The sequence below is a fragment of the Pleurodeles waltl genome, chromosome 2_2, assembly GCF_031143425.1.
Source record: "Pleurodeles waltl isolate 20211129_DDA chromosome 2_2, aPleWal1.hap1.20221129, whole genome shotgun sequence".
Classification (NCBI taxonomy): domain Eukaryota; kingdom Metazoa; phylum Chordata; class Amphibia; order Caudata; family Salamandridae; genus Pleurodeles; species Pleurodeles waltl.
Genome location: NC_090439.1, coordinates 1,126,042,495 through 1,126,070,197, shown reverse-complemented (window position 1 = coordinate 1,126,070,197; position 27,703 = coordinate 1,126,042,495). Strand labels below are relative to the sequence as shown.

The following is a 27,703-nucleotide window of genomic DNA, read 5'->3' as shown; positions in this document are numbered from 1 at the left end:
ACCTGGGATCTGGTGAGAGAGGTGGTGTGATGGACCAGAGATATGGTAAGAGAGCTAGTGTGATGCACCAGTGATCTGGTGAGAGAGCTGGTGTGGTAGACCAGGGATCTGGTGAGACAGTTGGTGTGATGGACCAGGGATCTGGTGAGACAGTTGGTGTGATGGACCAGGGATCTGGTGAGACAGTTGGTGTGATGGACCAGCGATCTGGTGAGAGAGCTGGTGTGATGGACCAGGGATCTGGGGAGACCAGGGATCTGGTGAGAGAGCTGGTGTGATGGACCAGATATCTGGTGAGACGGTGGTGTGATGGACCAGAGATATGGTCCGAGAGCTGGTGTGATGGCCCAGGGATCTGTTGAGAGAGATGGTGTGATGGACCCAGGGATCTGGTGAGAGAGGTGGTGTGATGGACCAGATATCTGGTGAGACGGTGGTGTGATAGACCAGAGATATGGTGAGAGAGCTAGTGTGATGCACCAGGGATCTGGTGAGAGAGCTGGTGCAACGGACCAGTGATATGGTGAGAGAGCTGGTGTGATGGACCAGGAATCTGGTGAGACAGCTGGTGTGATGGACCAGCTATCTGGTGAGGCAGCTGGTGTGATGAGAACACATGCTGTGAAGGACCAGAGATAGATGGAGGGAGTCAGTGTGATGTGTCAGAGATGGGTAGAAGAAACGCAGACACAGCTGACGTGACAAGGCAAAGATAAGTACACAATTTTGTTGTGATGTATTGTTACATGGAAGCCGGTGCAAAAAGACGGATGCTTTCATATTGAAGTTAAAAAAATAATATATTATCCCAAGCCCGCACACCCGATAGCAGAATATCACCTGAATCTGTTCAATAAACGAGCTGCAAACTACTGTTACAGACAAGTCACTTTTTTCTTTGGTACGCTGCATCGTTCATATCTTTTTTTTAAAGTTTGACAGAAACAATCTAGTAAATGACAGAATGGTGTACAGCTGGTGAAGGCCAGCTTCATAACTCATGTGACAGGTGAGTAACTGCTTCCTCACTTTCAAGGCTCACACGGTGCAGTGCGTCTAGGCACTGAGCACCTCGCAGCCGGGATGCGGCCGAGGGGTGCACAGGATGGATGGAAGGGCGCTTTAGGTGAGCTGGCGCTGAATGGAGCCGGCTGCCGATAAGTGCCCGGACCTGAGGGAGTTAATGGCTTCCTCACAAGCGCACACACCCATTAGGAATGCGTAGCCAGGAGGTATTTAGTCAGGTCTGTCAAAGCAAGTCTGGGGAATGCGAGCCTGGGCCTGTGGCGAGGGGAGGGAGGCGACGCCCGCCTTTTACATTTAGTAGAATTTGTGCTAGCTGCGCGTGGCCCCTGGTGCCAATCTCCATAGGAAGTCGAGGCGCTACTGACGTCACTGGCCCCGCCCACACGTCCGTAAAAAGGCGGAAGAATCCGGCTGACGCCTGGCTGGAGGTGGGCACGGTGCCCGCACATTGTCTCTGGTGCCCTTGACACCTTGGTTAAAGGTGTCCGGTGTGTCAGCCAGCCTGGGTGTGGCGCACATACCTGGCAGCTGTGTCCTGTGAATCACTGTCCGCCCCTTGCCTGTGGCACCCTAGGCACACCACACCTGTGCACTGAACCCTGAGCGCATCACATCTGGTTAATGGTGCTCGGCTGTGGTTGGTGGGGTCTAGCAGAGAGCGGGGAGCCGCCATCTTGGTGGGCACAGCATGACTCTTGTGGCCATTCTACACATGCCTGGGGTGTAAAGAAACTAATAAAACAAGGTGCCTCCAGTCCCATTCATGGCCTTCCAAGATGCACGCGTGCGTCTCTCAGACAGTGAACACGCTACAAAGTCCTAACAATGGGTGTTGGCGCTATACCAAGTAAGTAACACGACAGAACATTTTACAGGGCTAGTAAGGCTAGTGGAGGGAATGGAGCGTAAAGCAAGACACCGACCCTCCCTCCTCCCCCATTCGCACATCAGCTGACGTTCTTCTCTTAATTGTGTTTATGAAGAGACAGATAATGCGGCAATTGTATTAAGAGGGAGACCACGTTGACTCAGTGGCAGAAGGTCTGTGCCTGAACCTCTGCAAGGGAGACCATCTCAGGCCTGCCCTTAGGAAGCGCTGCTTCCAGGCGCTGTGGGCTTCCGGTTCCAGCTCCGCTGCGGTAGTCTCAAAGTCTCCTGGGGGGTAGGCACAGAATATGTGCTGAGGCTGGCACCACTCCGTGCCCCCAGTTATACATTTTAAATCTGCAAATATGATTGAACCTTTTCTCCTGCTGGGAGGCAGGCCCCGGAAGTACAAGCGCCTCAGATAGTGAAACACTCTCAGCCACTAACATCGGGTCTGAGCCAATCGGATATGGCTCAAGACGCTCTGTCATGTAGCGCTCAGAAGCAACCGAGAGGCAACAGATAGCACTCTATAAAGCTTATACGTAAGTGGCCCTGCTGCTCCCCTTGCAAAGCAAAGGAAACCTGTTGTTCTGATGCCATGAGGGAGCTGACCTTGGGGCAGGATGAAACAGACTGTCGTCTGGGGCACCAGCCATCCTGTTTTCAGGGGCCAAAGTGACGTCTCTGTCAACAAACCCCGTTACGAAGACAGAATGGGAAGCACACAGGATCGCTGATCTCTTTGCCTCGAGAAGACACTTGATACCTTAAAGAAGTTCACCCTCTTGTTTCGGGATTCTTAGGGTTCTCTGTTAGACCCGGGGTGCCCTCTTTGCGGCCTACGAAGCTTTTAATTAATTGGTAGAAAACATGTGCCTAATGATTGTGTTAGGTCCAGATTTTCCACCACAAAGCCTGGTGCTGTGCTGGGGTTCTCTTTGTTAGAGCCTGTTGAGATCTCCTTTATGTTGAACGCAGATATCTGCAGCAGGCTCTGAACCCGCTGAGCTGTCTCGCCAGCTGTTGACTGCAGGCTTGTGAGTTGTCGCTGGGTTATTCGCTTTGTGGCGCCGCCCCCTGGTTGTTTTGGGCGTTGACGGGGAGCTATGTGCCGGAATGTGGGCTTCGTGGAGGGTGTAGTCATCAGCCGGTGCCTACCTTCAAGGTGTTTTTGTGAAAGGCGCCTCAAGTCTTTCCCTTCTTTGTCCATTAAGGGAAGGAATGCCCTCGCCGCCGCCTTCCCAGTCAGCTCACAGAAAGGATGTACTAATGCCCGCTTTCCTTCCATTGTCCTGCAATGGTGGCCTCTTTGAATGACAAGTCCTTGCAAAGTTTCTTGTTTCATTTATTTCTTTGATGTTTTATAGGAATCGGACAGGCACGGAAGGCCCTCGAATCCTGAGTCTGTAATCACAAAAACCTCCCATCCTTTTAAGTGCCACTGGGTTTCACATTCGAAGTGTTAGAAAAAATAAATATCTTTATTCGAGTTTTCTGGCGGAAGGGTGGTAACTCTTACCAACCTGGGTTCGTGGAATGACTGGGGTGGCCCTACTGTGTTTAATTTCTGATTCTTAAGCTTCACGTAGATCGCGGTGGCAGGCAAATAAGCGCTGCGAGTCTCCTTTCTAGCCGCTAAGGCCCTGAAGAGCGCCTACCGCCGTCAATTCAAAGGTAAAGAAAGCAGACGGGCTGAGCGTAAAAGTCAAATACATTTTACATGGAAAGCAGAGCTGGGGACGGGGTGGAGGGGGAGCGGGGGGCGAGGAGTGGAGTGCAGGCAGGAAAATGATAGTTTGGAAAGTATTTTTACTTTTAATAAATATATGATGCATAACGCAGCTGCCCCTAAACCAGTGGTAAAATCCATCATACAGGCGGAGTACAGCTGGGGACCACGAGCAGGTCTGTAGGAGTAGGTTGGCCAGAAGCGCCCAAGGTGAATGAGTTGGGGTAGGCACAGCAGGGTGCTTTACTCCTCAAGGCCTTGTGTTTGTCGAATGTGCTGCACAAGCTTTTTAGTTTATAGAGGGCTGGGGGTGCATTGCTTCTCTATAGAAGTCCATGCCTTTATTTGTTCATTCATTTCTGAAGCCAGAAAAAGCTGGAGACTGCGTGATGTTCGTGGACAGAAAATATGCAACCTGAAGCGATGTATACTTAGGTAACATCCATCTATTCATTCATGCAGCCAGAGTGAGACAGGAGTCTCTTTTTTTTTTTTTTTTTTTTTTTTTTTTAAGGACAGGCAGAGTCTAATTAAATGTGTATTGCAGGTTAAATTGGATCACTTACATTGGGTAAGCGCCAGGCATGTCAGACGTTTCTGTGGGGACCGGGTCAAAAACTTTCATGCGGGGCCCACTTCATACTTTATGCCAGGTGGCAGGAGCACGTGCCTCTAAAATGTAAAAACAGCCTCCTCAAGAGAAAGAGACAACCCGCATCTGTCGCCATCTAGTGGTGCAAGGCCGCTTAGCTGTCTCACATACATAGTCTTTCTTTACCGTGAGGACTGCGGAATAATGTCCCTTCTGTCCTCCTACTGTGACGGCGCGGCCTCGAGAAGCGCCTTGAGGCGATCCACTTCCCAGAGAGTGCCGCGCAGATCTCCTCATTCGTGAGTCCATACAGACATATCACATCTGGGGACCACATGTGCCTGGGTCTGCAAAGAATGGGTGGGAATGAGGCCGGCTGGGTGGTTTGCGCGTGTTGTAGGTGTGTGCGCGTGGCGCAGAGCAGGGAGGGACTATAGAGTGGACCCTCCACTCACTCATTCATTAAGTCATCTGAAAAGTGTAGAACGTAGATACGAAGTGTACTATGATTTCTGGGGTACAGTTCTACTTTAGTGTATGACGCAGAGCTATGCCATGCGGTATGCCCCAGTGTCCGAAAGCACGTGCAGTTTGGGGCTGTGCGTAAAAGCCGTGCTGGAAGTGGGCATCCCGGAGGGACCTGGTCCTTCTCGGAGTGCATAAGTGCCGTCCGGCGAGGGAGAGGTTAAGCTCTCCCGGGACTTCCTTTCGGGGCTGTACTGTGGTATTTTGAGGGTTTCCACCAGTTCTCAGGACGTTAGGAAACCGGCGCTCTTTCTTTGTGGGCGGCGGAGCGCAGCGCGCTGCTGTGAGGCTTCCTGTCTGTGGGGCGGAGGAGAGCAGGCGGCTCGGAGAGAGAGGGCTCTGCGTCTGCTGCTGCTAGAGAGAGGCTCGGCGGGGCAGGGGCCGCGCCCTCCACACCTGGCCAGAAGGAGGGGTCTAGGGAGAGGCCGGCGGGGGCAGGCCTGGAGCCGCCTCACCTGCAGGGGCTGGGCCAGGCGCAACAGTGGGAGTGGAGAAGGGAAGTGGAGCGGCACACGCCTGCAGGCCCAGTGCTCGACACCCAGTCACCGTGCCAGGGGCAGACACCGCTGCCTGTCAGCCAGCCACTGTGCCAGGGGCAGACACCGTGCCACGGGTAGACACTGGAAGCCAGCGCCCATCTCCTAGCCACTGTGCTCCTGGCGGCCTCTGGTGCCCGTCTGCCTGTCACGCTGTCATTGGCAGCGTAGGGAACCCTGTGTCCTTCACCCAACCACTGTGCCACGGCCAGAGACCCAGCGTTCAACATCCATCTTGTCTGCCAGAGTCAGCCAAAGGAATACCACTGAGCCACCCGCCAACAGAGGACGCCAGTGCTTAATACGGTTCCACTGTGCCACTGACTGCCACAGGGAGCGCGGCTAACACCCGCCACCGCCAGCAAAAAGAAGCCAGTCTCTAAACCCAGTGACTGGCAGCCTGACCTCCAAAGGACGCTGAGCCAAGCCCAGGACGCAACATCCAACGAGTGGTGCCCAGTGGCTGTGCCACCGGCGCAGAGGCCCTCTGACTGGTAACTGAGAAGTGTTACCAAGCCCGCTGGCATTGAAGCAGCTCCTGTCTGACTGGACCCAAAGGGACCTACTGTACGCGCAGCCCATGTGCAGTGCCAACCACTGGAATCCTGGGCGGCGTGCCCGGAGCTAGTCCAACGGTGCAGCGCGAGGTACTAAGGCCACTTTCAACCCACGCGGACCTCAGTGGACCCTCCTCCGGCGGCTGCCAAGACTCCCCTCCCCTGCGCCCTAGACTTGGAACCGCCTCCGGAGGCGCTTAGAGTGGAAACAGCGCTGTATTCAACTCTAGAACAGAAACTGAAGTAAAGGCGCTATAATGGCGCAGCAGCGGTACAGAAACACTTCGGCTGTGCCCACGGCGGTGGACACGACCACCTTCCGCGAGAGGACCAACTCCGAGGACAACCTGTATCTGGCGGTGCTGCGGGCCACCGAGGGCAAGAAAGGTACGGGGTGATGGCAGGGCTGGGAGGGCGCACCACCTACTCACTGTATTGGCATTACCATTGTCCGTCTACATGTAGCGCGCAAGACGTCTAGGCGCTGCGCAGCACTGTTACCTATGTTGTTTTAAAGTTCCGTATAACAAGCAGCAGGTCTCTGGTGCATAATGATTTGTTTAAATGTAGCAATACATTAAAGTGCTGGTAACGGACTATTCCGTTGCATAACATGAGGATACTGTGTGAATCGACCATGGCAGGATGAAGCCCCCCCGCCCCCCGGTTTTTAAACAGTGGGCCACAGATCTGTCCACACGCCCCTCCAATAAGTGTTTGTAGGAGGTTATTTTACTGTAAGTTGTCGGCTGCTCCACAGCGCGCGCAGTGAAGGTTTTATAGTGGATAGAGGGCTAAAGCGGCAACTTTCGAGGCACAGCCACCCACCGAGAAGTGATCTGTGAATTGTCACCAACCCCACGTGCTGCTGGGCGGAGCTTATCTGACCTGCGCTGTCTCCTCATTGGCCATCTCGACGTGACATTCACGGTCACCGCCTACCAGGGCCACAGGTGGAGCCTGGTCTATTACTGCCAGCGGTTAGATTGTTTTGTGGCCCTCTGAGCGCTTGGACATAGCAGTGGAAGGGCTTTTTGTTAAGTTAAAGGGCTGTCTCTCTGGATGCACCCACTGAAATCCCGGGGGGGGGGGGGGTCTCTAAGCCCAGTGCAGGCGCAGCTCCTGGGAGAGGGAAGCTCTGAAATAATGTTATCACCTGGACACCTCCGTGTGTCATCTAATGGTACCCCAAAGTCCTTCCTTTGTGTTTCTCATTCTGTTCAATGGGTAATGTTACTGTCCGTCAAAGGGCTCTGGGTTTTTTTACTGTTACTTCGCTGGCGCTACCATTGCTTTGGGAATGTGGATTAATGCCCCCCCCCCCCCCCCCCCACACACACACACACACACACACACACACGCACACGCGCGCGCGCGCGCGCGCGCGCGCGCCGTGTGATGGCCAATACCTGCCTCTGTGATAATACGGGTAGGTTACTGCCGCTGATGCGAGTATCGCTCCCGCTGCACATTGGTACCATGCGCCTGCTGTGGGGCAAATAACTGATGGGTAGGGTCCATAATCAGCCATGCTGTTTCGTGGTGTCCACGCCAGGGGGCGCTGAGTACCGGAGCCTGAGTCACATGATTCAATGCATCTGGTGGCAGCGTGAACCCCCTCTTCCTTACTGCAGTCTGGGGTCGGTCCTAGGGCCCTACCTACTTCTAGAGACCAGCATCTGGCTACGAGCAGGCATGATTTGTGGGCTGCCTGCTTAAGGGATGTGTTCTTCTCTCTCTGACGTGCCTGCTTTTGTAGCTTCCCTGTATGTAACATCCCTGCCTGGCTAACCTTCCTGCACCACATATCGCCTGTCCTCTAAACAGTCTGCTTCTGTTGTCTGCCTGTTTCTGCACCCTGCTGCAACTGTAACCCGCCTGCTTCTGTGAGTTACTGACATCCATAACCTGTTTAGTTCTGTAAATGCCTGCTTCGGTCTGGCCTGCTCTGCTAAGCCGCCTCTTTTCGTAGTCCACCTGCTTCTATGACTGACTGCTTCTGTAACTCAGCTGCTCCTGTAACCTGCCTGTTTCTGTAACGTGCCTGTTTTTATTACTGGTTTGCTGGGCTCCGCTTGGCTTATGTAACATACCTGCCTGTGTAACCTGCCTGATTCTATAACTTATCACCCTGCCTCTGGACTGCTTCTATAAACCTCTGCTTTCATGCCAGGCCTGCTTTAATACCTTCCTTGTGTTTGCCTGTTGATGTCTGTTCCCTAAAGCCCATTATCACAGGAGAGCGGGCCCGGGGAATGTGATGTTTGGCACGGCCGGGGCATGTGATGCAGGGAGGGGAGCGTGCCCACCCAAACGTCTCCTGAACAGTGTGTGGCACACAGACCACCCTCCTCCCCCGGAGAGGAGCAGGTGGGGTCAGGGCACCAAGCACAGTAGCACACCTGGAATTTGCACACACCCTCACGGGAGGAGATACAGGCACGACCTATGAACTGGTTACTCAATAGTGCTCGGTGCACACCTTATCTCACAGGCATGTGTGTGCCAGCTGGGCGGTGCATGTGCCCCTGGTGAGCTGAACTACCAGAGAAGGAATGTGTGCATCATTGCATTTCTACACACGTAAAGGTGATCAAGGGAGGGGGGTGGGCATCACACTCTGTGCTAGAAACGTACATGTGTGGACATGCACGCTCACAGGTCCTTCTAGTGTGTGTGCGCGCCCAACCACATGTATGCATGGCTGCACGTGGACACACCAACAGTGTGTCTGTAGGTAGACTCTCTGTGCACATTCCCACCTTCTTCGTGTGCACACAGTACACTGTGCTGTGCTTGTGTCTCGGAGTCTGTGTTTTCTCAGCCTGTGTAGGCGTGCCCCAGGTGTGCCTGTCAGCACCTGCCTGCCCATGGAAGTGCAAACCTGCAGCACTCCGGGTCTGCGAAAACACAGCACGGTATGTGCTTCTGGCTGTGTGCGACGCTTGAAGTGCGGAGTTTGGTGAAATCACCAGGAGTCATGTAAGAGCACAGCTCTGCCACAGAGCAACCAAAGGGCTACTAGATTTCGCTGTCTACATTTTAGACGCGTGTGGATTTATATTTACGTTGGTGCAACTGAAAGGAATTCACAACTTTGTACTTGGAAGAGCGCCCCCCAAAATGGGGAGCGCGGCCCCTTAGAAAGCGGGACCGCCGAGGCCCAAGAACCCCTTCGCACTAGTGGTGCGATGGGCTGGCCTGTCACCTCCACGCCTCGCGAGGTGTGGGGGTGGAAGTTTAGGAAGGTGAACGTTTTGGCTGCACCAGCTCTGACCGGTTCCAGCCGCCCCATGCCAGTGGGGTGCTACATAAGCGCCCCCCAGGAAGGCTTGGCCTTCTTGCATCGTGGCGGCTGGAGTGGCGGTCGGCTCGCAGTTGTCCCACCCACCCTCTCCTTAATTTAGGTTGTGTAGAAAGTATTAGCCGGAAAGTGAGGTATTAAAGTAACCAGGAGCAACAGAGGGGTCCCCAAGGCTGGGGCCCTGGGTTAACACCAGAGATAGGATCCTGAAGTCCTGAGCCAACCTGCGGATGTACGCACCAGATTAAGGGGGAAAGGAGCCCAGATTGCTGGGGGGGCCATGGGGCTCCCGCTCTTGGCCACCCCCCCCCCTAGGCAAATTGGTGTTTAGAGGGAGGGCGGGACCCTGTGCATGTGGACAAGGAACGGTGTAGTCAGGGCAACCGCCCCTCCTAGGGATGCAGGTGAGGTACGGCTTACTTGTGTGGTCCAATGGTGGTTCAGGACAGGAAGGGATCCTGTCATAAGTAGATGATTTATGGTTACTGAAGATATCTTCTGGATGTGATTTATGTTTTTGTGAATATGAAAAGGTTTATTTGAAGTGATTTATGGTGAAGTTATATGTAAAAATATCATAAATATCTTGTAATAAAAACTTCTTCCAACCAATAAGTTTGTCGGTCTACGTATGGCTGGTGGTGTGGGAGTGAGGGCTTGCTGGCGGTCTCCGGGTTCTATTGCGCTTTCATGGAATGAGGAATTCAACCTCTGGCGAAATCTGCCCTTTTTGCTAAACTTTTTGCCTGATAAAGTTAAAAGGTTAATTCCGTATAAGTGGTTTTATTAATCTTGATGAAAAACATCTGTAAAGTTTATTTTTTTTGTGTGTGCGTGTTTTTTTTTTTGTTTACACCCAGGGCCTCAATTTATAGTATTATTCGAATTTAAACCTCCAAATATTAGTAATTTTTATGATCAAAAATCTCACAAATATCAGTGGATTTTTCTGGCATAATGGATCAGTCGGAAGGGGGGGAAGACCAACCTCGCCCCCACCCTCCTCTACTTAACACATACCGAAGTCATGCTGCCTTGCCGGACATCAAGGGGGGGGGGGGGGGGGGATTCACAGCTCATTAAACCCAAGTATACCTTACTCAGCAACTTCCAAGTCCAACTAACCTGATCCAATATCGGTGTCGCTCAAGGGCATTTTTAATTGCTGAATGTGTACTGTTCCCTTACCAGGCGTTGCTTGAACATCTCACTTAAGAAGCATTGGCAAAGCCAACTGCCTCGCCATTTTTTTTTGCCATTTGCATTACAAAAAAAAAGCGTCATGAGCACGGCCAGGCGGCACGTTAGCAATGGGTTTTCCATTAAGGATAATCCATTCCGAAATAGCACCGGATGCATGTGCATATATCACACACATAGGAGCTTGCTGAGAGCCTCTTTAGTTTCACAAAAGTGCACCAGCCCCGTGAAGACGTGCCCAGAAGTCTGCTGACAGCATCTTTAATGTCACAGTTCATCTGCCAGGTGCAGATATGCACAGAAGCCTGCTGACAGCCTGTTCAGTGTCACAGTAGTGCATCTGCCAGGTGCAGACGTGCACAGAAGCCTGATGACAGCCTGTTTAGTTTCACATAAGTGCTCCAGCCAGGTGCAGACGTGCACAGAAGCCTGATGACAGCCTGTTTAGTTTCACATAAGTGCTCCAGCCAGGTGCAGACGTGCACAGAAGCCTGCTGACAGCCTCTTTCGTTTCACAAAAGTGCACCAGCCAGGCGCAGACGTGCACAGAAGCCTGCTTGACAGCCTGTTTAGTGTCACAGTAGTGCATCTGCCAGGCGCAGACGTGCACAGAAGCCTGCTGACAGCCTGTTTAGTGTCACAGTAGTGCATCTGCCAGGCGCAGACGTGCACAGAAGCCTGCTGACAGCCTGTTTAGTGTCACAGTAGTGCATCTGCCAGGCGCAGACGTGCACAGAAGCCTGCTGACAGCCTCTTTAGTTTCACAAAAGTGCACCACCGTGGTGCAGACGTGCACAGAAGCCTGCTGACAGCCTGTTTAGTGTCACAGTAGTGCACAGAAGCCTGCTGACAGCCTGTTTAGTGTCACAGTAGTGCACAGAAGCCTGCTGACAGCATCTTTAATGTCACAGTTCATCTGCCAGGTGCAGATATGCACAGAAGCCTGCTGACAGCCTGTTCAGTGTCACAGTAGTGCATCTGCCAGGTGCAGACGTGCACAGAAGCCTGATGACAGCCTGTTTAGTTTCACATAAGTGCTCCAGCCAGGTGCAGACGTGCACAGAAGCCTGATGACAGCCTGTTTAGTTTCACATAAGTGCTCCAGCCAGGTGCAGACGTGCACAGAAGCCTGCTGACAGCCTCTTTCGTTTCACAAAAGTGCACCAGCCAGGCGCAGACGTGCACAGAAGCCTGCTTGACAGCCTGTTTAGTGTCACAGTAGTGCATCTGCCAGGCGCAGACGTGCACAGAAGCCTGCTGACAGCCTGTTTAGTGTCACAGTAGTGCATCTGCCAGGCGCAGACGTGCACAGAAGCCTGCTGACAGCCTGTTTAGTGTCACAGTAGTGCACAGAAGCCTGCTGACAGCCTGTTTAGTGTCACAGTAGTGCATCTGTCAGGCGCAGACGTGCACAGAAGCCTGCTGACAGCCTGTTTAGTGTCACAGTAGTGCATCTGCCAGGCGCAGACGTGCACAGAAGCCTGCTGACAGCCTGTTTAGTTTCACAAAAGTGCACCAGCCAGGTGCAGAGGTGCACAGAAGCCTGCTGACAGCCTGTTTAGTGTCACAGTAGTGCACAGAAGCCTGCTGACAGCCTGTTTAGTGTCACAGTAGTGCACAGAAGCCTGCTGACAGCCTGTTTAGTGTCACAGTAGTGCTGTTTAGTGTCACAGTAGTGCACAGAAGCCTGCTGACAGCCTGTTTAGTGTCACAGTAGTGCACAGAAGCCTGCTGACAGCCTGTTTAGTGTCACAGTAGTGCATCTGTCAGGCGCAGACGTGCACAGAAGCCTGCTGACAGCCTGTTTAGTGTCACAGTAGTGCATCTGCCAGGCGCAGACGTGCACAGAAGCCTGCTGACAGCCTGTTTAGTTTCACAAAAGTGCACCAGCCAGGTGCAGAGGTGCACAGAAGCCTGCTGACAGCCTGTTTAGTGTCACAGTAGTGCACAGAAGCCTGCTGACAGCCTGTTTAGTGTCACAGTAGTGCATCTGTCAGGCGCAGACGTGCACAGAAGCCTGCTGACAGCCTGTTTAGTGTCACAGTAGTGCATCTGCCAGGCGCAGACGTGCACAGAAGCCTGCTGACAGCCTCTTTAGTTTCACAAAAGTGCACCACCGTGGTGCAGACGTGCACAGAAGCCTGCTGACAGCCTGTTTAGTGTCACAGTAGTGCACAGAAGCCTGCTGACAGCCTGTTTAGTGTCACAGTAGTGCACAGAAGCCTGCTGACAGCCTGTTTAGTGTCACAGTAGTGCACAGAAGCCTGCTGACAGCCTGTTTAGCTTCACCGGGACACCAGACTGTTAGACCCTTCCGTTGAAGTCTATTCCTTTTCCTCGCCCCTGTAAGCTTACCAAGATGTCAACACGATTATTGTCCGCTGGATAATGTATCTGTCGTCGCCCGGTGATGACGTCACAGCTTTCTTTCCCGGCCGCGCTGTCAGCCATGTGCCCCGGGGGCAGCGGGCCCCAGAGAGTCACGTGCTGTCCCCTACCTGCTGCCAGAAGGGGTGACAGACCGAGGCTACCGTCTGCGGGCCCCTAGGACACAACCCCCTCTTCCCAGCGTTAAGAAACATTGTTGTCTCCGCTCCCAGATGCAAAGCTGTAGCTGAACAGGCAGGACCTCGGGGCGCCTGGACAAGGGAACATGGGGCCTTCATTATATGTAGGCACCTAGATTCTGCAACGACAGGAGCCACTGGAACTGGTCACTCTGTGGGGGCCATAGACGGTGTAGCACAATGAACCACAAACTGAAGTCTTTTCTGTGGGGACCATAAAGGGTGTAACACAAGGAACCACTGGAACTGAAGTCTTTTCTGTGGGGTCCATAGAGGGTGTAACACAAGGAACCACTGGAACTGAAGTCTTTTCTGTGGGGTCCATAGAGGGTGTAACACATGGAACCACTGGAACTGAAGTCTTTTCTGTGGGGTCCATAGAGGGTGTAACACATGGAACCACTGGAACTGAAGTCTTTTCTGTGGGGTCCATAGAGGGTGTACCACAATGAACCACAAACTGAAGTCTTTTCTGTGGGGTCCATAAAGGGTGTAACACAAGGAACCACTGGAACTGAAGTCTTTTCTGTGGGGTCCATAGAGGGTGTAACACAAGGAACCACTGGAACTGAAGTCTTTTCTGTGGGGTCCATAGAGGGTGTAACACAAGGAACCACTGGAACTGAAGTCTTTTCTGTGGGGTCCATAGAGGGTGTAACACATGGAACCACTGGAACTGAAGTCTTTTCTGTGGGGTCCATAGAGGGTGTAACACATGGAACCACTGGAACTGAAGTCTTTTCTGTGGGGTCCATAGAGGGTGTACCACAATGAACCACAAACTGAAGTCTTTTCTGTGGGGTCCATAAAGGGTGTAACACAAGGAACCACTGGAACTGAAGTCTTTTCTGTGGGGTCCATAGAGGGTGTAACACAAGGAACCACTGGAACTGAAGTCTTTTCTGTGGGGTCCATAGAGGGTGTAACACATGGAACCACTGGAACTGAAGTCTTTTCTGTGGGGTCCATAGAGGGTGGAACACATAGAACCACTGGAACTGAAGTCTTTTCTGTGGGGTCCATAGAGGGTGTAACACATGGAACCACTGGAACTGAAGTCTTTTCTGTGGGGTCCATAGAGGGTGTACCACAATGAACCACAAACTGAAGTCTTTTCTGTGGGGACCATAGAGGGTGTAACACATAGAACCACTGGAACTGAAGTCTTTTCTGTGGGGTCCATAGAGGGTGTAACACATGGAACCACTGGAACTGAAGTCTTTCCTGCATGGATCATAGAGGGTGTAACACAAGGAACCACTGGAACTCCAGATTACAGGCTGGGACCTCACACTGTGTGACACTGTGAACAATTGGACCTGCAGCCCCGTCAGCGGGGACCTTATACTGACTATATGACACACAAACTGCAGCATTTTTCTGTAGAGATTCACAACCACATGACCCACTAGTCCGTCGCCACAGCAGCATTATCTGTGACTGAAGGACCCCTTGAACCAGCACTGTCTCTGGGGACTTCAGGCTGTGTGACACAGGGCCTGCCTTTGGCATGTGCGAGCTGGGTCCACGCCCAGGGCGCAGTCCACCGGAGGGGCGCTGGAGTTCTCCGCAGCAGTCTCCCTATGATGACTTAGGTCATGAGGAAAGTGTGGAGGGTGAACCACATTTGGTTTTGCCCTGGGGCGCTCTCTGAGCAATGGCCGGCTCTGGTGGACACAAGGATACATTGGAACCACATCATTTTGGAACCAATACACCTTTGGAAGGACCATAGCATTGCTTTTTAGTGACCTTTCACCATGTGGTTGAAAGAGCCACGGGAACCGATTATGACGCGTACGGACATTAGAAGATGTGTATATGGGAGCCAATAAAAACTGCACATTATCCCTTGGGTCCATAAACCATGTGACTCGAGGAACAGGTACATCTGCAGCATTTTCTATAGGAGCCTTGGACCATATGATCAAAGAACCAATTGAATCGTAGCACTATCTTTAGGGACCTTAGACCGTGTGACACAAGGAACCACTGTACCTTCAGCACTATTGACCATGCGACACAAGGAACCACTGTAACTGCAGCATTTCGTGTAGGGACCCTAAACATGTCACAATGAACTAGTGAAACAGCACTTCTATTTAGGGGCCAAGGTGAAAGGTCACCGTAATTGTGAGGGGCGTCTTAGACTGCTTGACACAGATAACCCTTAAAACTGTATGTGCAATGATCAAAACTCCTGACATAGTAATTCGTTCTACACCTTTATATGAATGACGATTTATCAGCCCTGAAAGGATGAATGGCTTAGCTGACCCAGCCTTCGTTTAAATCAGTGAACCTCAGTTTATCGTTTTTTCCAGCCTGGATATTAGACTCCCCCAGCCCCTCTGTTATCAGAGTTGTGTGCGTTGCAAACACATACCTGCTGCAGGTGTGATGTGCACTTTCTGTATCATCTTTTTTCCATCTGATAAAAAGGGCTGAAAGGAAAGCAGCCTCCGTGAAAACCCATTAAATGATTCTTGAACAGGGCGTTGTCGGTACAAGTCAACCAGGGCATGAATTTCTCAGGTGCAACACACCCATGCATCAATGTGTACTTGTGGACTTGTTTTATCTTGAGAGCAATACTGCATGCTTTTCACAAAATATTCTGCTCCAAGTTAGAAAGGCCATTGTTACTGAAAATACATTCTTGTGCTTCAGTGCAGACAAAACATTATTTGTTGGCTTAAAAAGTTGGATTAGATTGTCCGAATGTGCAGAGTTTTCTTTCTTAAGACATATTTGTATTTTCTATAGCACCAAGAATCCATTTTGCCAAAATGTGGGAATAACAAGGAAATCACGCTACAGAATATTTACATAATGTGCCTTTCCTTACTGCATAATTTAATGAGCAATTACACATTATCTTTTTCTTTTACTGCTCAATTTCAGTAGAACCTGATAAATAGGCTTCTATGTGCAACAGTTATAACATGCAAACTTAATAATAACTGTGAACTTTCTACGACAAGCACTAAAAACTACATTTTAAGTTTCTGTGAGCATGTATGTTATTACCCAAACTCTGCAACATACACGAAAAAACTACATTGTGTTGCGTTTATGTGAGTAACCTACGTGTTATTACCCTAGCCAGGTAGTTCTTGTTAATAAAGGGCTAGCCTACTAACTAGGGCTTAAACGAAATCACTCGAGTTACTCTGAGAACTCTGCAGCATGTAGTTTAACCTACTGTGCTATCCTAGTGTCCTGAGACGGCCACTGTCTCAATGCTAGGAAAGACACCTTGTTTATTTTGTTTGTAATTGTGGTTTTAATACTGCATTGTATGTTTCTCTACCATCACAATATTGGGAAGCACTTTTGTATCCAGGAGGGCGCATGTGTGTGAAAGTGTCCGCGCCCCGGGTAGATTTTGCCATTTGATGAGCATCAAAAGCATCGCTTTGGCCAGCAATGTTAGCGCTATATTGCAATCTACAGGCCACTGTCGGTAGTATCCTATTGGCCAATGATCATAGACGTTAACTGTGATAGCATCCTCTTTAACCAACATCATATATATGCTATGGGTCAACAGTGGTAGCCTCCAAATGGCCAACATGGATATCCTCCTATTGTTCTACACTGATAATATCCGATTTCTCTCTATGGATGGCATCCTATTGTTGTGCATTTATAGCATTCCCTTGTCCTACATCGATATCCTGTTGTTCTATATTGATGCTATCTCGTTCTCCATTTGTAGCATTCCATTGTTCTCCATTGGTAGCATGCGATTGTTATCCTCATTTGTAGCATCCCATTGTTCTCCGCTGGCAGCATCCAACTGTTCTCCATTGGTAGCATCCCATTGTTCTCTACTGGTTGCAACCCATTCTTCTCCACTGGCAGCATCCCATTCTTCTCCACTGGCAGCATCCCGTTGTTCTCCACTGGCAGCATCCCGTTGTTCTCCACTGGCAGCATCCCATTCTTCTCCACTGGCAGCATCCCGTTGTTCTCCACTGGCAGCATCACATTGTCCTTAATTTGTAGCATCCCGTTGTTCTCCATTGGTAGGATCCCGTTGTTCTCCATTGGTAGCATCCCGTTGTTCACCATTGGTAGCATCCCATTGTTCACCATTGGTAGCATCCCGCTGTTCTCCATTGGTAGCATCCCACTGTTCACCATTGGTAGCATCCCGCTGTTCTGTTCTGTTCTCCATTGGTAGCATCCCGCTGTTCTCCATTGGTAGCGTCCCGCTGTTCTCCATTGGTAGCATCCCGCTGTTCTCCATTGGTAGCATCCCACTGTTCTTCATTGGTAGCATCCCACTGTTCTCCATTGGTAGCATCCCGCTGTTCTGTTCTGTTCTCCATTGGTAGCATCCCGCTGTTCTGTTCTCCATTGGTAGCATCCCGCTGTTCTGTTCTGTTCTCCATTGGTAGCATCCCGCTGTTCTCCATTGGTAGCATCCCGCTGTTCTCCATTGGTAGCATCCCGCTGTTCTCCATTGGTAGCATCCCGCTGTTCTCCATTGGTAGCATCCCGCTGTTCTCCATTGGTAGCACCCCGCTGTTCTCCATTGGTAGCATCCCATTGTCCTTCATTGGTGACATCCCATTGTCCTTCATTGGTGACATCCCATTGTCCTTCATTGGTGACATCCCATTGTCCTTCATTGGTGACATCCCATTGTCCTTTATTGGTGACATCCCATTGTCCTTTATTGGTGACATCCCATTGTCCTTCATTGGTAGCATCCCATTGTCCTACTGCATTAGTATCCACTAACCAACATATCAATGCTGAAAAGATCTCAGTGGCCAATATTTAAAGTATCCTAAGGTATTGTTACCAACCCATTGAGGCAACAGTGTTAGGATGCTATTGGGCTTGGGAAGTGGGATGCTACCAATATTGATCGGAAGGTTGCTATAGACGGTGTTTATTAGGGTGGCAAGATTGCTGACCAGCAGGAAGCTCTTGGTCGCCAGCGATGGCATCTTTTTGGCCTGTGCTGTCAGCATCCTGTTGCTTACCATCAACTACATCCAGTTGACCAGCACTGATGGCCGCCTATTTGAGAACATTGCCACCACTGTGGGGGGCAACATCAATAGCCTGGAGGGTTCCTAGACCCACGGTGTCGGTATTCCTAGGTTGTTGTGGGCACATAGACGTGGTTGGTGTACCCGGGCATGCTAGCTGCTGTAGAGCCTTGGGTGCATACAGCGAAGGAAGGGTCATGCAGGCATGACTAGGCACAGATGCATGCCATGCTGGCACGCCAGTAGTACGGAGACTTGGCACAGGCACGTGGTCTCTGCCATGGCAGAGGACGCTATCCCTCTTTAGGCGGAGGTGGGGGGGGAGGGTCAGTGACCTCTTTGTATAATGTATGCGTCCCAGCATGCAGCGAGGCGTCTGAATGTTCTCATTTGGGGTAGGGTAGTGTTTTGGGGTAAGAGGGGGTGGGAGGACTTCCGGGGAACAGTAGCCCTTGGTGTGTGAAGTCTGTGGGGATGTGTGGTGCCCATGGGGAGGTCTGCATCTGGGTCTGCAGGGGTGAGGGAGTGTGGGGGGGGGGGGGGGAGTTTGATGTTTGCTTGTATGTTTTTGTTTCAATCCCTGCGCTCGTTTGGCTGGTTTGAGCAGCTGCCTGGGGGGTCTCTCTGGCAATTCCTCCCCCCCCCCTCCCGGGTGGGGCTGTTGCTGTTTCAGGAGAGGGGGGTGGCAGATACAGACCCGTGTCAGGCTGCGGGTGATCCGTCCCTCCACCCAGCCAATTACTCTCCACTTCTGGAAAAAGCACATTACGCACCGAGCCGCCCGGCCTAACCCTGGGCTCCCGGTTTTCACCCCCTCAGCACATTCTGCCGCAGGAATGTGGGGCCGGGGAGCAGGGGCTGGCAAAGCCAGGAGGCCTGTTTGGGAACTGTTCAGGGAGTACGGATTTCAGTTTCCAAGTCTCTTTCTTTCCATGCTCCACCTCTACTCACGCCACCCTTTCCTTCATGCTGGGTGTCTGCCCACCCTTCCTTTAATGTATTTCGGTTCTTATTCGCCTCCTGTGGCGTGTGCCTCCTTGCGGCCTTTAATGGTCTACCTTATTTGAGGTTCTATCTTGTTTAATGTTCTGTCTTCCTTTTGGTTAATTTCGCTTTCCTCTTTTCGTTTTCTTTCGAACTTTTTTTTTCTTCGTTTTTTTCTTTTTTCGCCTGACATAATTTTTGTCCTTTCTTTCTTTCGTCGTCCTCCCTCTGAATTCGCTTGCCTTTCTCTGAACTCTGCTTTTTTTCTGAACGTCCTCTTCACTGGGGTCTCGCTTCGCCTTTTGGGATGCCTGCCTTCACCTAACCTGAGGGCTCTCGCTGTGATCTCTAAATGCTGGCATTTCCTTCTGTTTTGCAGTTGCACTTATACAGCACTCCAAACCTGACGCGAACCCCCCATCTTGTTGTCCTTCTTCCCTTGAGTGCCTTTTATTGGTGTCTCCTTTCTTTATTTCCCGCTCTTTTTTTCTGCACTCGGTAGTGACGGCTTCTGTGCGTGATTCATACGTCTCAGTATTTCCTTCATCTACCGAGGTGAATGAGTCACTGTCTTCCGTTCCAGATGTTACCCAGACCTACCGTCTCCCGCTTTCTCTCAATGCTGCTGAATTACTCTGCACTTCCAGGGCTCTGCAGCCGTCCCCCCACCTTTAATGCGTCAGTGGGGGCTCACCATGGCAAGCATAAGCTCAGGCGCCATCTCCTTTCAATATTGCCCCGGTCAGTGGCGTAACAAAGGCCCCTGCAGTACTTGGGGCGAGCTCCAGGGCCCCCCCTCAGCCAAGAACACTGTACACGGGCGGCAGGCCCCCGACTGAGTTCAGGGGATAAGGCCCCCCCGACAGGTACTTTGCACCCCCCCCCCCCCCCCCCCCCCCATCGAGTTTCGTTACCACTGGCCCTCCCATGCCTCCTGACGCCTGGTGCGAGTCCTCAACTCTCTTCCATGGCGCTCATAGGTGATTGCTCCGTAGCATGCCTCATCTGTGGCAAATGGGTATTGCATTGCAGCATTTATATAGCGCCTACCTAGCCCGTTGTGGGTCGCTGAAGCGCTTACTTACATGGATAGCTGATAATGCTGCTTTTCAGGACATCCTGATGGTCTATAATGGTCTTCTTATGGTCTTTCTCTCATAGGATGTATCAGTGCTTGTTGGCATTACTACCTATGGGTGTTAATGAGGTAGTTTATGCAAATACTGAAATATACATACTGAGAGGAAGACCACACCTTTGTCCAGCCTGCAAGTTTTTGAGTTGGAATTGGAATTTATATTTATATGTGCTGAATATGTCCTGAAGAAGGTGGGGGTAGACCAGTGACTCCACCGAAACACCATATCGGCAGTCTTCTATTTACCATCACATCTATTTAAAAATAATGATTGTATGAGATGTAATGAGATGAGTGAGATGGGACGTATTAGCATTTACTTGTCATTTTAATACATATTTATTTATGATATGTCATTCAAGGGAATTGTTTTATTATGCAATTATGTTGCATGAAACAAATAATATATATATTTTTTTTATAATACTACAGAAGTGGTCTTTTGTTTGTAATATACAATGTAAATAGCATTGATCAAAGAAAGATACTCATTAGAGAGCCTAAACTGTTTGTATAGCTGGAGGGTGGGGGAGATGTGTGTGTGGTGTGGTGCTTGTCCGGTCTGTTTCCAATTGGCTGTTGTGGGATGTTGGGTCTCCATCCAATAGAGACGTAATGATGCTAGCTTGCTGTCCCTCCCTTGGGGCGGTAATGCTTCTTGTAGGGTCTTTTCATGAGCTTTAATGGTGCTTTTGGAGTTTTCTTCTGACGTGCTGCGCTTTAGTTTATGGTTTTCTTTCAAGGCGCTGTAATAGAATTGGTTGGCTCTTCCTCCAGTAGAACTGTAACAGCAGTCGTTGAGTCTTGAGATGGGTTGCACTGGTGCTTGGCTATTTGCCTTCTATGGGGGGGGGGGGTGTTATAGCATTTGTTGTGTTTTCAGGTAACTACCCACAAAGATGCTTGTTGGGTCTTAATCTGATGGGTGTACCAGTGCTTTTTAGATCTTTTCGTAGGGCTTGTTCGATGCAACTCTAGTAGGCTGCAATGGCCCTTGCAGTGCCTTCATCCTAGGGGTTGTAATGAACCGTGCAGTGCCTTCTTGCAAGGGGCTGTAATAAGCCTTGCAGTGCCTTCATCCTAGGGGTTGTAATGAACCGTGCATTGCCTTCTTCAAGGGGCTGTAATAAACCTTAGTAGTGCCTTCTTCAGAGGGACTGTAATGGTGCTTGTGTGATATGACTCCAGCAGGCTGCAATGGCCCTTGCAGCGCCTTCTTCAAGGGGCTGTAATGAACCGTGCAGTGCCTTCTTGCAAGGGGCTGTAATAAGCCTTGTAGTGCCTTCTTCCGAGGGGCTGTAATGGTGCTTCTTTATTATGACTCCAGCAGGCTGCAATGTTCCTTTCGGTGTCTTCTTCCAAGGGTCTGCAATGGTGCTTTATAAGGGTTTCTTCCCATGTCTTGGAATAGCGCTTGTTTCCAATTCTTCTTGAGTTTCCTTCTGAATGGACTGTTATGGTGGTCCTTGGGTCTCCCTGCAATGGGTTGTAACTGTGCCTATAGGGTCTCCTTCGGGTTGGCTGTAGAAGTGCTTGTAACATCTTCTTCGAAGGCCTCCACTCGTGCTGACTCGTTCTCCCTCCAAGGTGACTGTAATGACTTTTGCAAGGTCTTTTCTCGATTGGCCGTAAAGGTGCTTGTTGAACCTTCCTCCGGAGTGATGTAATGGTGCTTGTTGAACCTTCCTCCGGAGTGATGTAAAGGTGCTTGTTGAACCTTCCTCCGGAGTGATGTAATGGTGCTTGTTGAACCTTCCTCCGGAGTGATGTAATGGTGCTTGTTGAACCTTCCTCTGGAGTGATGTAAAGGTGCTTGTTGAACCTTCCTCCGGAGTGATGTAATGGTGCTTGTTGAACCTTCCTCCCGAGTGATGTAAAGGTGCTTGTTGAACCTTCCTCCCGAGTGATGTAAAGGTGCTTGTTGAACCTTCCTCTGGAGTGATGTAATGGTGCTTGTTGAACCTTCCTCCGGAGTGATGTAAAGGTGCTTGTTGAACCTTCCTCCCGAGTGATGTAAAGGTGCTTGTTGAACCTTCCTCCGGAGTGATGTAAAGGTGCTTGTTGAACCTTCCTCCGGAGTGATGTAAAGGTGCTTGTTGAACCTTCCTCCGGAGTGATGTAATGGTGCTTGTTGAACCTTCCTCCGGAGTGATGTAATGGTTCTTGTTGAACCTTCCTCCGGAGTGATGTAATGGTGCTTGTTGAACCTTCCTCCGGAGTGATGTAAAGGTGCTTGTTGAACCTTCCTCCGGAGTGATGTAATGGTGCTTGTTGAACCTTCCTCCGGAGTGATGTAATGGTGCTTGTTGAACCTTCCTCCCGAGTGATGTAATGGTGCTTGTTGAACCTTCCTCTGGAGTGATGTAAAGGTGCTTGTTGAACCTTCCTCCGGAGTGATGTAATGGTGCTTGTTGAACCTTCCTCCCGAGTGATGTAAAGGTGCTTGTTGAACCTTCCTCCGGAGTGATGTAAAGGTGCTTGTTGAACCTTCCTCCCGAGTGATGTAATGGTGCTTGTTGAACCTTCCTCCCGAGTGATGTAATGGTGCTTGTTGAACCTTCCTCCCGAGTGATGTAATGGTGCTTGTTGAACCTTCCTCTGGAGTGATGTAATGGTGCTTGTTGAACCTTCCTCTGGAGTGATGTAATGGTGCTTGTTGAACCTTCCTCCCGAGTGATGTAAAGGTGCTTGTTGAACCTTCCTCCCGAGTGATGTAATGGTGCTTGTTGAACCTTCCTCCGGAGTGATGTAATGGTTCTTGTTGAACCTTCCTCCGGAGTGATGTAATGGTGCTTGTTGAACCTTCCTCCGGAGTGATGTAAAGGTGCTTGTTGAACCTTCCTCCGGAGTGATGTAATGGTGCTTGTTGAACCTTCCTCCCGAGTGATGTAATGGTGCTTGTTGAACCTTCCTCCGGAGTGATGTAATGGTGCTTGTTGAACCTTCCTCCCGAGTGATGTAATGGTTCTTGTTGAGGCTTCTTTTGATGGGCTGCTCACTGTCTTCTTGGCTTTCCCATGAATGGTCTGTAGCATCATTTATTGGTTTTGCATCCCATGGGCTGTATGTGATCTTCTTGCCCCCTTCCAGTATGATCTCACACTACTTCTCTCGTCCTTATGCAGAATTTAGCCTCGTTTTTGAGCTCCCAGCCTAGGCTGACTCTCTTCTCATTTGTACTATTTCAGATGAACGAGACCGAGTGCAGAAGAAAACATTCACAAAATGGGTCAACAAACACCTGATCAAGGTAAGACATCCCGCCTCTCTTGAATGAGGGCGCTACTAGGTGTGTGGAGGATGTGTATTCAATTCTTCCATGTTAAACTTTGTTTGTCCTGCTACAAAGAACCCAGAGTCCCATGTCCTTTACGTCAACTTACTCGTAGGGGCTTTCAGCCAGGCCACTTCATCCATTGGTCTGTTTTTGTGTCATTCACATCTTTCTTCCACCACACGGGACAGCCCACTTCGGCCATTGGCTAACTTGACTGTGAGTGACGTCATTCTGCCATTTCACAGAGTACACCCAAAGCAGTTTCTTTCAGTGCCACTATGTGCTATGGCAATGTGTGCTTTTTGAGACCAGAAATTTTTTATTTTGCTTTTAACCAATGTTTTCTATTATGTTGGTATGTGTGCCTGGCAGCTCCCCCCTATGCTACCAGCCCACATCTATAACATTTTACAAAGCCAGTATTGACAAACAAAGAACCCGGTTGTCAACGTCAGACTTTTTTTTGGCTTTGCCACTGCTTGTTATGTATGTGGCAGAAAGGATCTGACAACTAAGATGCCCCAGTACCTAGCACTATGTAGGCATTTTTGGGAGGCACATCCTATTACTTGATATTTTGTAACTTTTTTATGCGGGTAGGGCAAATTGCAGAGCGTTTAACTGTAATTATGTGGCACGCCCACCTGCATGGCATTTCAGAGGCTTTTATGGTGGAAAACCGTAGTACTTGACATTTCTTGAGCATTTTGGCTACTTGTTTTACCGTTATAACTTACAGAAATGTTTGTCTGGAAACTCATGATTTAGTTCTTTTCCACTGGCATTTTTGGAATGCAGTTTCGTACTGGTAATTTCATAGGTTTTATCATTTGGAGGGGCCATGCTAAGCGATATATTTCGTTTTTCACTTCCCTGATGCTGTAGAGGAGGAGATCTGCTCCGTTACTAGCCATTAAAGTAGCCTTTTGGGGAGGGGGGGGGAGGGTGCTCTCGTAATGGGCATTTCCTTAGCATGTTATAGGGCACGTGCCAGTACCCACTCTTATTTAGGGCCAGCGATTACCACGTTTGGAGACGACGCCGACGGGTCCTTTCATTTCATATTTTAGGAGGGGCACCCCAGTACTTGGCATTTCACTGGCATTTGTTGCCCTTGGTAGGGTTTGGCTCCAGAAGGCTGTTAATGGAATAAAGTCTGCTGTGAGTCACGCTGGAAGCACGCCCTGCCGCGCCCTTCCGCGCGGCAAGAGATGAGAGGCGATGGGCCCCGCCATGGCACGCGATGCGCGTCCCCTCACGTCTGAGGAAATGGGTCTGTCACGCGCTGCCCTTTATTCTGAGGACGGCGGGCTGGCATCTTCCTGCCGAGGGTGCCAGGCCACATCTTAAGAATCCTTGTAGGTGCCAAGGCACCGAGGGGCATTGCAGGCACATGGCACAGTAGAACATTGCAGGCACAGGGCACGGAGGCTCCCTTGTGGGCGCAGCAGGCATTACAGAGCGTGTGCAGTACACACGTGGCACAGGGCACGGAGGCTCCCCTGTGGGCGCAGCAGGCATTACAGAGCGTGTGCAGTACACACGTGGCACAGGGCACGGAGGCTCCCTTGTGGGCGCAGCAGGCATTACAGAGCGTGTGCAGTACACACGTGGCACAGGGCACTGAGGCTCCCCTGTGGGCGCAGCAGGCATTACAGAGCGTGTGCAGTACACACGTGGCACAGGGCACTGAGGCTCCCCTGTGGGCGCAGCAGGCATTACAGAGCGTGTGCAGTACACACGTGGCACAGGGCACTGAGGCTCCCTTGTGGGCGCAGCAGGCATTACAGAGCGTGTGCAGTAGACACATGGCACAGGGCACTGAGGCTCCCTTGTGGGCGCAGCAGGCATTACAGAGCGTGTGCAGTAGACACATGACACAGGGCACTGAGGCTCCCTTGTGGGCGCAGCAGGCATTACATAGCGTGTGCAGTAGACACATGGCACAGGGCACTGAGGCTCCCTTGTTGGCGCAGCAGGCATTACAGAGCGTGTGCAGTAGACACATGGCACAGGCACTGAGGCTCCCTTGTGGGCGCAGCAGGCATTACAGAGCGTGTGCAGTAGACACATGGCACAGGCACAGGGCACTGAGGCTCCCTTGTGGGCGCAGCAGGCATTACAGAGCGTGTGCAGTACACACGTGGCACAGGGCACGGAGGCTCCCTTGTGGGCGCAGCAGGCATTACAGAGCGTGTGCAGTAGACACATGGCACAGGGCACTGAGGCTCCCTTGTGGGCGCAGCAGGCATTACAGAGCGTGTGCAGTAGACACATGGCACAGGGCACTGAGGCTCCCTTGTGGGCGCAGCAGGCATTACAGAGCGTGTGCAGTGGACACATGGCACAGTAGAACATTGGAGGCAAAGGGCACTGAGGCTCCCCTGTGGGCGCAGCAGGCATTACAGAGCGTGTGCAGTAGACACATGGCACAGTACAGCACTGCTGGCACAGCTCACTGAGGCTTTTATCCCCCACCCTATCGGACGCAGGGCGCAGCAGGCATCACAGAGCGCGTGCTGTAGGCACATGGCACAGTAGAGCACTGCACGCACAGGGCACTGAGGCTATTGCATAAGCTCCCCCCGTGCACACAGGGCACAGCTGGCCATTAGAGTGCAATGTACGCACGGGGGCTTTGCAGAGATTACGAGCAGTGGAGCGATTACTTGCTGGCACAGGGTGTGTCAAGGCATTACAGCCATCCCCATGCATTGCAGAGGCTCTCCTATAGATGCTGGGCACAGCTGGAATGGCAGAGATAACCCGGTGTTAATGCAAAGCCCAGCCTGTCATTGCCAAGGTTGCCTGCAGAGGTAGGGCACAGCTGGGCATTGCAGGGGTGCTACTGTACACACATGGCATAGCTGGGATTATACACTGGGCATTGATGCGACTAGCCATTGATTCAGGGCGTTGCAGACTTTATACAGTGTAGATGCAGGACACATCTGGGCATTGCATAGATTATACACTGTAGAGGCAGGCGCAGCTGGGCATTGATGAAGGGCACAGCTGGGCATTGCAGATTTTATGCAGTGTAGATGCAGGACACAGCTGGGCATTGCATAGATTATACACTGTAGATGCAGGCGCAGCTGGGCATTGAGGAAAGGCACAGCTGGGCATTGCAGACTTTATGCAGTGTAGATGCAGGGCACAGCTGGGCATTGCAGAGATTATACAGAGGAGATGCAGTGCACAGCTGGGCATGGAACAGATTATACAGTGTAGATGCAGGGCACAGCTGGGCATTGCAGAGTTTATACAGTGTAGATGCAGGATACATCTGGGCATGGCAGAGATTATACATTGCAGATGCAGGGCACAGCTGGGCATTGCAGATGTTCCCTTGTAGATGCAGGGCACACCTGGACATTGCAGATGTTCCCCTGTAGAGGCAGGGCACAGTTGAGCATTGCACATAGTACGCTGTACACACAAGGCACGTCAGGGCGTTCCATAAATGGCACTCCAGATACCTGGCAGCGCGTGACATTACTCTTGGGAAGTGGGGCACAGCAGGACATTGCAGAGGTTCTTTAATAGCACACGGCACTTTAGGATGACGATAACAAAATATTTATTAAAAATGTGCTTTGGACAGACCGGCGTCTTGGCACTACATGCAAAGTCAATGGAAAACAGACAACATTAGCTAACCACCTGGGTCTTCATGCATCAAGAGGGCGGGGAGGGGTGACTGCTGACAGTACACAACCTTCCGTAGGATGTTCCAAGGACCCCCCCAAAGATCGCCACCTTGAACCCAGGTAGAGATCCCTGCGGTTGGAACGGGAAGCTCGGGCTTGGGCCTTGGGTGGAGGAGCTGTAGAGACGTAACACCAGTGCCAGCTCGTGATTGGTGCGTTGCACATTGATGCACTGGGATTTTTTCACCAAGGGCTTCGCAGTCCCTGTTCACAGATGGCAATGACCTGTCCCCACTCAAGAGAGACACTCCTGACAGTGGCTTGAGCTGCGCCTGCAGTGCACTCTGAAACAAGCAGCTCACTGGTCTGCTCTGGAGGGCCTGATAGGAGGGAAGGCTGCAAGCAGAGGGGAGACGGATGCACTTAGAACGATCTGCCTTTAAGGTCGATTGTGTAGGTCTGGGCGTGATCTGTTTTTTTACCACTTCTGTTTCAATTTTTCTTTTACCTATTGTATTTAAACGTGTGAATTATATCTTTGTTAACTAAGATTGCATGTTAGTTATTATTTAATGAACTAGCCTATATTTGAATGTGCAATGATACATGAATAAAAATGCTATGAAGTAACTGATGGAGAAGCACTTACTTCATACGAGAGGTAATAGCATGTTGAGAAGCTCCGGTATCCCATGGGCAGTAGCAGAGTCATATGAGAGGCAGCGTCCGGAGGGAT

General features: G+C 50.9%; 1 protein-coding gene across 11 annotated transcripts in view; it reads left to right on the top strand.

Annotated features, from left to right (window-relative positions):
• The window catches only part of PLEC (plectin), an 831,873-nt gene that overhangs the window by 632,949 nt on the left and 171,221 nt on the right, over positions 1-27,703 (top strand). For 10 of the 11 annotated variants that reach the window (XM_069220980.1, XM_069220972.1, XM_069220979.1 and 7 more), the window contains one exon: positions 23,226-23,287. In XM_069220980.1, coding sequence (XP_069077081.1) covers positions 23,226-23,287 — 62 coding nt within the window. Of the gene's footprint in view, positions 1-4,964; positions 6,223-23,225; positions 23,288-27,703 lie in introns of those variants that run through there. The other variant, XM_069220973.1, reaches the window with a different exon arrangement.